Source organism: Saccostrea cucullata, unplaced genomic scaffold, assembly GCF_032062105.1.
Source record: "Saccostrea cucullata isolate Sc308-1 unplaced genomic scaffold, CSIRO_AGI_Scuc_v1 ctg6132, whole genome shotgun sequence".
NCBI lineage: Eukaryota > Metazoa > Mollusca > Bivalvia > Ostreida > Ostreidae > Saccostrea > Saccostrea cuccullata.
Window position 1 is genome coordinate 20,372 of NW_026937595.1, and position 12,083 is coordinate 32,454.

The window sequence follows — 12,083 nt, forward strand, 5'->3', positions numbered from 1 at the left end:
AGGAATACATTGCTGCACATTTAATTATATTATAGCTAAGGGTAAGCAAAATAAATTATTGGAAAAATTCTTAGATAACTAGCCTCTTCAAATGGATAAATTCAATATTAAAACATTTTTTTTCTTCAAAAATCAAAATTGTCATCACAACTTCTTAAATTTAATAATCATTGAAACATATGCTGCCCTTTGAATTAAATGTCAGGCAAATTTATTATATAGTTGTTATTAATTTTTTAGGTGGTTGAATTTATTTGTTAATAATCAGAATAGTTTACTTATATTAGTTTAAGATGAATATCCAAACAATTTTAATAACATATTAATTCTAATACCACCTAAAAATCCATAATTGTTTTTATATATGATCATGATGATCTATAATCAAGTTTTAAATACATGTAAATATCAAATAGACACTGAAGGCTACATTTCATTTAAGTTTTCAATATTGAACTTCTTCCTATAAGATTCATCAATCAAAATGCCACTTTATAAAAGTTACAATGCCTATTTTTCTTATCCTGAATTGGAAAACCATATACCCCACTGGTATCATATGATCAAGGATATTCTCCGAACGTCTTGTAAAACGTTCGACTCAAGTTGCACAATCCCACCAACTCCTGCAGCCACTAGCTGTTTGTATACATATATATTACTGTGATTTGAAGTGTTCCTTGTGACTCAAGTGCTTGCACTTGACTTTCTGGGAAATGGCATCGAAACTTAATTACTCAAATATCAAGTTTTTTAATCCTTTATATGAAGTATAAATTGATTACAAATATGTTATTTGTATATACAACAATGACATTTAATAAATATATATATATCCACTGAGTGTTAACTTTGATAATTATTCAACAAATCTGACATTCAAATTTTTAACAAGAAATTTAAAATACCATAATAATGAATACCATAAAATCCCTGATTTATTAATTCAAATACCACCAGATGTGCAGAGACGACAGTTTGAAAATGACGAACATTTGTCTCATGTATTGTTTGCAAATTAACAAATGCCATATTAAAAGCGATAATGATAACCATGCTTGCCTTATAATACCACACGTTTCCCCAATGGTACAATGTACCTTACGGATCTATGTGAAAAATACATAATAAACGATATTTAATAGCCTGAAAGTTTTATATTTACATTTTCAATGTCTTTGTGTGAGATAAAATTGCAAATAGTAAAAATAATTTTTTTCTACATAAATGTACTGTAGTCAATAAGCGTGATTAAAAAAATCACATGCGGAGTGGAACAAACAGAGACAGAAGCGGGACTGGTTAGCATGTGACTTTGCGGAATCTATCAACAGAATGTAAATATGAGGAATAACTGTCAGATTTTTTGGTTTCATGACAATGATCAAACGATTGACTTGTCTGGTAATTTTATGCATAAAGGCCTTCAGCTTTTATGCAAATTATCACACAAGCAAATCAAATGATCAAATCATGAAACAAAAATTTCGACAATTATTCCTTAAATAATTAAATGTTAAGAAATGTACAAAGTAAATAACATGCAGCTGGCTGTGTACAATGTATGAAAGATGCAATTACATTTTCATTCATTCTCAATTATCTCCCTTTGAAAGAGGATGTGGCCCTCCATTTGAACAAACCTGCATTCCCTTCAGCCAAGAATACTTTGTGGCAAGTGGTTCTTGAGGAGAAGCTGATATTGTGAAAAGTTTACAGCAAAAGATGACACAAGACGGAGTCTGTCACCAGACAATGTGCCTTTGACTCAGGTTGGCTAACAAGCTCCCGAGATTTCGTGTGTGTTTCCAGTGATTGATATTGTATGTTGTTTTAAGTCTCATTTGAGAATTTTTCACTCATATTAAGACGTCTTACTCAGCACTAAGCAGTGAGGGTTCTTTATCATTTTAACACCTACTCTGACAAAGGGCCTTGATTATTAAAGTCTCATCTGAAGGAACTGCAACTTTCACTTCATAGTGCTTAGCTCTTGGTGATGGAACAGTTGCCACCTACATTTTTTTATTATCAACTTATCAACTTAACCTCAAGGTGTTGGTCACCAGCTTTTCTTTGTTTTGTATTCTACATTGTTACTGGGACCCCTGCATACCTATAGGTATCCACCATACTGAACTGCGCTATACATTATGGCCACCAACTCCATTCCAAAGTTAAAAGAATCAATTAACCAGGAAGTGAATGAATCTCTCAAGGTAGACATCAGTAACCCAAAAAAAAGATTCCGCAATTCTTCACAATCTGATACGGATATAGAATATTCAGAGACATTTAACACATCTCAACAAGCAACAGCAGGGAAAGAAACCTCCATTGCAACATCCAATCCAGTGGAATCTTCCGAGAAACCAAAAATATCAGAAGAAAATGTTGCCATTTTTAGGACACTCCGAAAACTTCATATGAAACTCCAAAGAACTAAAAGCCATGCCGCGTACCTGAATAAATGCCAACAACAGGACCTCATACCAAAAACACTGAGAGCCAAAATTATTCCACAAATTCCAGATAGTAATGCTTTATTTCTCCTAAACTGGGAGGAAGCACACCTTAATTTTAGCCGCAGCCTCATCCGCTTACTTTATGAATATTGGAATACGAGAATTGATACGATTAATACACAGATACTTGATTTAACATCCCAGCTTAAAAACAAAGAAAACACTAACGAAATGGAACATATAAACAATCTATTAACTGCAATTCCAAACTTTATGAAGAAGAAGGAAGCCGATAAGGAATCAACAAAAGCATTCAAGGACAATAAAAAATCCCAGTAATTGTTAACTACACCCCCCCTTTTGTAATGGACGAATTGGAGCAAGGATCTGCATACCTTCACATTTCGTCTGAACGAATTTTATCATAAAACTACTTTGAACTCTTAAACATTCTAAAGAAACTAGCTTTGCTTATATTAATACATGTTAATTATTTTAATGTAATTTTACGAACAATTATTATCCTCCATAAAATAGGACTATTCAGAAGTAGAAATTTTTGAAACCAAACTACATTTTATGTTATCTCAACATTTATAGGAAAAGTAATGTAAATTTCATGCACTCTATATACATGTACAAACCATCCGTATTTTTTTCCATTGTGACGTCACAGTCTACCGAAACAGCTTGATGATGCAACAGAAGAATAACAATCCACACAATTTATGGACGATTTTATTAATCATAAAACAATAATGTTATTTACTGACTAAATCTTTAGTCAGAAAAACTTTAGAGGAAACGTAAATTGATTATATCTTGTATATAAGTACCATTGTTAAGCAAGTCCGCATATGTGCAAAACACTCCGCATTTCATTTTGTATATAGCAACGCCATCCGCATTTTTTGTATATATAGCAACGTCATCCGCATTTTTTACTTCAGTAGATAAATTTACATGCTTGATTGTTCTGATGACGACCGTCACAGGTCGAAACCGGTCAACAAAATAAATGTACTGCTGCATTCTCACGAAGTGTTGGTGATCTGTTTTTTACTTTTAGTTTATTATCAACTTAGGTCAGTAGAACACTAGGTGATTTATGCATAAATATCTTAATATGCAAATAAGAAGGCAATGGTGTATACCGTAAATCTGGAAATTTTTACATCGATTTTATTTTGCGAATTCGGGTCAAAATGCTGTTGATAAATTTTTACGTTTCAAAATTTTGCGAATGACCACTGCTTTGTTTACATTTTCTTATTGGTAATTTATTTTTAAGAAAAATATTTTTGCGAATGCAATGAACTCGCAAATTTGCTAAAAATTATCTACAGCAAAAATTTCCAGATTTACGGTATATTAAAGTACATAAAGAAACCCTCATAAAGTTTAGTTTACATGTATCATGTATAAAATCAAATTTTGATAATCCGAAACACTGTTGAAGTAGCAGAGAGTGCTAGATGTTTTGTTAGTTGACTAACCTTTGAGTCCCAGTCCTTGTTGAGGTAATAAATACAGGTGATGGCTCGGCCATCTTTGTTTGGATTATCCACGTGACGGAGGTATCCGGAGGAAGGACCCGGATAACAGGCCACCATAGCCTGCAAACAAAAAACAAGAGGCCCACGGGCCTTATAGGTCACCTGAGTATCATGCATCAACTTTCTAACCATTGAATGTGCTTTATGCCATGGCACTAACATTTTGAAAGGGGCACAATTGCTCATCATAACTGTACACTCAACATGCATAGTTCAGTTACTCAATACTCATAGGCAGAGTAGGGGTACACAAAAAAAGAATATAAATGCTTGGTAGTGTAAAGAAAAGGAACAGTGCCTTTCCCCTATTAATCTTTTACTTCACCCAATGAAGGGAAACAAGTTTTGCAAAGAGTACGTGGACTGGACTCACAAATTCAAATTTTTATAATGAACCTTGGGCGAGCATTAATGTCTTAGGTACTTATTCTAATCTTTAAATACAAAGTGCTAACTAGATTAATGCTTTTTTTTTTGGGGGGGGGGGGGGGGGGTTGTTAATAAACATCCCTCTGAAGATTTTTTTACTCATATGGAGAGGTCACCCCTTGCCAGTAGGAGGCTGCAAATTTATACCAAATACTTGGCACAAGCACCATTTAGCATTGAGGGATCTTTTTCATGCCTACACCTACTTCGACACAGGACCCAAGTTTTTAGGTCTCATCCATGTCCTGCAGTGGATTCAAACCTGTGACGTAAGGATCAGCTCTTTACTCCGCAACTCTTATAAAGAGCAGACGTACGCTCTAACCACTGCACCATGCAGCCATTTAAATTATTGAATACTAATAGAACAAAAAATATGGTATGTAAATAGGGTGAGACAAAGAAATACACAAAATATTTATAATTATACATAATTTATTAAGCTTACATTTACTCAACATATTATGATGTACATGTATGCATTTATAAGGTAACCATAACATCTGTTTGGAAAGGGTAATGATAAATTATATTAACAGCTAAAATAAAAGAGCATATCGATACATTTCCTTATTTTATAATAAATAGTACAATGATTTAATACTTGACCTCAATATTTGCACAATAGTCAGTTAAATGATAAAGAAATGTTTAATGACTACGTATTGCATTCAATCATTAAGATGTGTCCAATTAAGTATCCTGAAGAAATCAATGGTATGATTTTAATTACATTGTTCAATTTTTTTTTCAATGATTGCTCAACAACTGTCTGAAATTCCGTCATGAATTAATTGTACAATGTACAAAGCACTTTTCACTTTTTATCTAATAATACCATCTGAAAGAAGCAAGGTTTACCTCCCTTTACGGGCTGGCCATTGACCTGTTCTTTCCATTATACTTACCTTGAAAGTGTATGCTTTATGTTATAGGTAATTTCAGACAGTTAAAACATTAAATAGATTTCATGAAATCTTGAAATCATTTTTCTTAATTCAAATTTCAGTTCCCATTATTGATATTCATAGAATATGTTTTGGTGCATGCATGTGTTAATGCACGTACTTGAATTGGACCACTTAGCAATATGTGTACATAATTTATATAAGTAAATAATTGAACCATAAAATTATTCTAATCTTTATAAAATATTGTTAAAAATATCATGAACAAACAAATGCTATACATGGAAAGTACACAAACATACAAAGTAAATTCTGTTACAATAGCATTTTTAAAAAAATGTGCCCTCAAAAAAAAAAAAAAAAAAAAAAATGAAGATTACATAAAAATTTGCTGAATCCATTAAGCACTTTCATTAAGAATCTTATATCAAATATTTATATCACAAAAACTTATAACTTTAATATGCTATTTCATAATAGATGTATTTGAACTACTTTTTTAATCTTACATACCGAAATTGAAAAGAAAGATTAAAAGTAGTTCAAAGTCACCTGGATACATTTATCCAGACTTTTAATGTATATATACATGTATCAAATTTGAGAAGTAAATCTGAGGCATGCTCACTGTTCATTTTACATTTTAATAAAGAAAAAAAAAACAATAATAGATATATAGTTTTAAGCATTAATTTGCTTTTGTGCAATCATATATATACATTGAAAAAGGGGTGATTTACATTGAAGGAAGCTTAAATGAGCTTCAAAATGAATAATTGATTAAAGGTATTAAACAAAATTGATAATAATCCTACTTTAGTGATAAAAGTTTCTTAATACATGTTAAACTATTTAATGAAAATTAAGTATTTCAAATAAAAAAGTGTACGCTTCAAACAGTTTTCTTTATACAAGTACCGGTAAATGCTTTCATCAACAGAATTTGAGTATTGAAACGAAGCATGCATGGAGTTGCTTGATCCGGGTGAATGTGGTCGTTATATACAATCATGTATAAAAGTTATAAATTCAAAAATTGCCTTGAGGAATTCAGCAATTACAATTGTATGTCATTAAAAAATTCATTTAAAAAATTTAGAAATAAAATGAAAAATGAATTCTTACAATACACTGTATATGACTATTCACAACAGAATGAAGATACAAAATGTTTTTAACATGCAACATATATAATGGATTTTTTTTAAATAGAGTTATCTTTTCAGACGCAGAAAGTTGATTCAAAAGTTTTACATATAAGAATTGCAGCCAGTTTCTTCAAATGCACAAAGTTGATTCAATTAAGCTTTACATGTAACATGAACCAGTCTTTTGATATGCAGAATGTTGATTCTACAGTTTCCCATGGAAGATTGCACAGAAGCACAGAATGTTGATTTAATCATATAAAGCCAGTCTTCTTAACAGACAAGGAAAGTTGATTTAACACCGTTTTACATGTAATACCTATCGAGTTACTCTTCGTATCCAAGGGGACAACAGATCATTTAGCACAATGTCTTTCAGATATATACGCTATAATGTGATAATTACACAATGAAAGTATATAGTTATAATCTTCATAGAAATTGTATCATAAAATAATCAACTATTGAATAATAACTTATATGTATATTATGTATAATGTATAGACAGCATGTATAACTGCATGCATGTGCAAAGCACAAAAAAACTTTCTTGTTCTTTAATTAAATGTATCCATTAGTTAATAAATCAAAAGGAATTAACATAACCTTGATTTAAATGCCCATGAGATGAAATCGTATTAATTTGTTATACATATACACACTTTACCAAAGTTGACATACACTATACAAATTACATGCACAATAATATCAATTGTAAAAAAAAATCATTTACTGAGAAGTAAAGCTTTCTGCAACTTAATTACATTTCATATAACATATAATGCCACAGAGGCATGGTTACAAATTAGGAACCAGTTTTAAGTAACTGAAGTGTTTCTATCAATCGATAAGTTTTCAGTTGAAGCTTTTAAGATAATAATACATTTTAATATGACATTTTTTTACGGCAGATATTAGTATTTCAACATTCCATTCTATAACTGACACAAATGTTTCATTACTATACATATTAAGTTTACATGCAAATTTACATTTCATTATGTACAATATATTGCACTTCTCTCTCAAATATCAATTGCAAGTGACACTAATCTTGTACCAAAATTGTTGATGTAAAGTTTGTTAAACAATAAATATATATAAAAGATATACATGTACAGTTTTTTTTACTAGTTTGTTGAATTGAGTACAAAGTTCCATACATTAATAAACAAAATGATTTCATCTCATGGGAATTATGATTCTTGCCCTAATAACTGTCCATTAAGTAGATTCATGTAAAGTTAAATTATATACTTTTAAATTTTAAATTTAAACTGGATTAATGGAAGTTATTGGGACAAACAAAGTAGTTGATGAGTGGCAACCCTTGCTTTTGCTTAACCACTCTAGGCAGTTTGTAAACATTTAGTTTCCATCGGAAACTAAATATTTACATACTGCCTTGTTGTGCTCTAGCGGGTTTTATGATTACAGTATGAACTTAACTTGCAGCTCTATCATTAGAATAGCCTTGCTTAACTCATATTTGCTGCACAATAAACCATATTGTGATCGGACCAATAAGCCTGCAGAACATCTGTTTGTATATTTGTAAAGTTGGTAAAGATTAGGTCTAACTGTGTGTTGTTTTTTGTGGTTACCTTGTTTATTACTTGGTCACAATTAAAATTTTCTTTCATAAAATTTAGGAAATCTGCATTTTGGCCTGTATTTAAATCCAAATTAAAATCTCCCATTATCACTGTTCTTTCATTTTGGTTAACAAATGGAAGCAAATGGTTTTTCATGGTATCTTTTAAGTACTGAAGAGTACAAGATGGTTGTTTGTATAAAACTACACACTGAATTAGAGAATCCATTGACATAAAGGAAATTATAGAAAATTCTACAGATTTGGAAGTGAAAATGTTGTATGACACACACTGCAATTCAATCCTCAGATATATGACAATGCCATGATGTGATCTAACATTGGATGAATCAGCATCATTTCTGAACATTCTGAAACCTTCTAAAGTAAAGTCTTTCTCAGAGTCTAATTCACAAAGCCATGATTCAGCTATACCAATAACATCTGCAACTAAAACACTTGGGTCTGATTTTATGTCAAGGAAGTGTTTGTGTAGAGATCTGGCATTGTTGAACAAAAATTTGATATCTTTACATACTGAGTAAAGTGGTGTGTATGAGAGCTGCAACTTGTTTTCTCGCAATCTTTCCATCTCTTTATCAACCTTTTCATCTTTAGAAAGGCTCTTTTCATTAAAATCTAGTATGAATAGACCATCAAGTGACCTTACTCTTGAGAGTGCAACATAATGTATGTGAGGAATTTTGCGCTGCTTTGTCTGTGCTAAGCTGATAACTGCCTTTGAAAGAGTTGCTCCTTGCGCTTTGTGAATTGTTTTTCCAGCAGATGGTTGGAGTGGAAATTGAACTCTCTCATAGGTCTTCCTGTTATACACAAATGTTCTTTTGGCTTCAAATATGGGAGTCCATGCAGTGTTAATATTTGTACTGAACAAATGGCTGTACTGGTGTCTTCTTGAAATACCTATTTTTGAGTCTGAAAACAGAACCCATACTATAGCAGGTCTTAATTTTGAGTGTTTATATTCAATGTATTTCACAACACATGAAGCACCATTTGTCATTCCATCTGTAACATCAAGATTCACTGATATGTCATAGAGCATATCTACAGCAATAACTAGATTGGTTCTTAATTGTCCAGTAGATGTTGAGTTTTCGGGTAAGTTTTGAAGAAGTTTTAATTTCACCGATTCAGAGAGTTTTGTCTGTGATATCACATCTGTGTCTGCTGTTACATTTACTTTACTTGTTGAAAGGTTTTCTATTAGATTGTTATTAAAGCTGTCAACAAACTTGTTCTCAATAAACAGATGAGGGGCATGTTTAGGATAGGCTGAGGAGTCCTGCTTGATGATACGTTGAGAAATGAGTTCTTTGTCTTCATCTGTCATCTTGTTCTCACGAAGTCTATTCAACATTTCAGCAAATCTGAGATCATCTTTTTGTCTCATGATTTCAGTTAATTCATGCATGTTAAAATGTTCATGCCACAAATTTTTTGCTAAACTCTGACCAGGGTTGGTAAGGTCTTTGAAAATCCATTTGTCTCCAACAGGTGGTAACTGATACAAATCACCAACAGCTATGATGCTAATACCACCAAAATCTTGTTTTCTACCAGTAAGTTGCTGAAGTCTATCATTTATAAATGTAAGCATATTATTTCCAACCATTGAAATTTCATCTATTATCACAACTGACAAATTTCGATACTTTGTCCTAAATGTATTCAATTCATCTGCACTCATGTGCTGCTGTGTTTGATACATTTTTCTGTGAAATGCTGATGCAATGGTAGTTCCCTTGATATTGTATGCAGCTTTACCGGTGTGAGCACAGAGTAATATTCTTATATCATCTGGATTTTCACCTTCTTTTGAATATAGTAATCTGTGTAATGTTTGAAAAATGGCATCAATAACCACAGATTTTCCTGCACCTGCTCCACCAGTAAGAAAAGCATATAATGGTTCTTCTTTATGTTGAATCCAGTTCGTTACATGATTGTAAAATTCTCTTTGTTTAGTATTCAGGGATTGCAGAAGTTTATAATACTGCTCATCGGGAATACGAACAGCACTCATTTCTGTTTCAGATACTTTTGAGGACATACCCAGTTCTGGACCAATATCAAAATCTCTGTGTTGAACTGTATCAGGATCAAAATGAACAAATTCTTCAGATGGTCCCGAACCTATTTCTGCATCTTCTGCCTCATCATGTTCTGTATTTGGTGCTACTGTTTCTAAATTATCAAGATCTTCTTCAGATTGAAGTCGAGCTTGTTCCAATTCTTCAACAAAATGTTCATACTGCTTTTGTTTCATGTTTATTATACTTGATTTTTGCCTGTAGTGCTGTTCATAAGTTAGATAACCACCAAGTAAGTCAGCATTCTCATTTCTCCATGGCAGATAGAGGAGAATTCTTTCTCTATAATACTGTTCAGAATTTGTTTTTTGGCTGTATCCTACATATCTAATAACCCGTTTGTTTTTTCGTCTTCTGATCTTAATTCCATTTTTTAAATGAACTAAAACATCCTGATCAGTGAAAATATTTTCTTCAGAATTTTCCTCTGGGTTATCCTCATTCATTTCCTCATGCAGTTCTTTTTCCATTTCTTTCGGGAAAGTGACTTCCAACTCAGAAACAACATCAGCTAAGCACCAATTTTCGAGTTGTTTTGGTCTTCTTGTATATCTTTGTATCATACCATCTGCTTTAATATCAGTTGAATCCTTGGGTAACTCATTCAATTCATCTTGATGTTTGAGTAAGAACACTCTGTCTTCAGGTGGTGAGGTATTGATAAAAACGACTTCTCTGCTGGATTGTGTAAGTGGCATCTGAAGGATTAAGTAACTTGCCTCTTGTGCACTGACTTCAACAAAGTTCAAGAACTTGTTCCCAATATGTCTAACTTGTCGCTTAAGATCCATATTTCCCTCTGCAGCTTCTTGAGATGCCTTATCAAGCATAGCACTTATTCCTCTTTGAGATTTGCTAATGTAAGCAACAATGTATGTGGCACAGGCATATGGATCAAGTACAAACTGAATGTCCAAATTTGCATTCCAAGCCTTCAACACTGATGGATTGTAGTAATTCACTCTCATTTCAGATGGACTTCTCTTGAGAAATATTTTTGGACCTTTAAGGGATGCTCGTATACATTTGATATACTCACCCTCACACATTTGCACAACAGTTTCCAAGAAAGATTCATAGTCTAAACTGCAGCCATCTTTGTAATCATTCATCTTCCTCTGAATGTCAGAATACATCTTTCTATAATGCTCAACATCAACATCTAAGGGTTCAAGAAGCATAGTTTTGGGCAAAGGTGGCAAAGGAAATCCAAATCTGCATACAGATTTATTGCCCTTTTTGCAAGTCTTTGAGTGTTTATGTACTTGAAGCTCTACAAGCTGCTTTAGGAGGGGATTTTGTTCTTGCAACCCACATGTAACATACTTATCAACGTAAGCTTCAATTTCTTCACTGCTACTTTCATTATGCTTTGGAGCATCACTTGTCCATACCAGCATATGAATATGTGGTGAACCCCTGTTTTGGAATTCTACTCTTCGAAACACATCAGTGACAACACCAAGTGGATTGTGGGAACTCTTAAGAACAGTATTGATGAAGAGTTGAACCCTGTTGTCAAAGAATCTTGCACATGTGACTGGATCTTGTTTTACTAGTTTAGATTTTTCATTCCAGTTCAAATCCTCCAATTCTTCTTGCGACAGTGTTTTTCCATCCAGTGCTGCTAAACTTCTGAGCAAATCTTGCCACCTAGTATCAGCTGATGAGAGAGAAATAAACCAGGTTGGAAGACCCAACTGCCTTATCATGGCAAAAACATCTTTCTTTTTCGATGAAAGATATGCAGGAGAATTTCTTAGCGTTCTGAATATATAGTATCCTTCATTTAATCTTACAATTTTTTCTGCAGAGGCTGGATTTAAAACTTGTTCTGCAGTGATTTTTTTACCCTCTGATTTACATCTT

General features: G+C 32.5%; 1 protein-coding gene across 1 annotated transcript in view; it reads right to left on the reverse strand.

Moving 5' to 3' along the window:
• Positions 1-12,083, reverse strand: part of LOC134248456 (egl nine homolog 1-like) — a 45,361-nt gene that overhangs the window by 4,059 nt on the left and 29,219 nt on the right. The window contains exon 2 of the mRNA XM_062730854.1: positions 3,962-4,081. Coding sequence (XP_062586838.1) covers positions 3,962-4,081 — 120 coding nt within the window. The remainder of the gene's footprint in view (positions 1-3,961; positions 4,082-12,083) is intronic.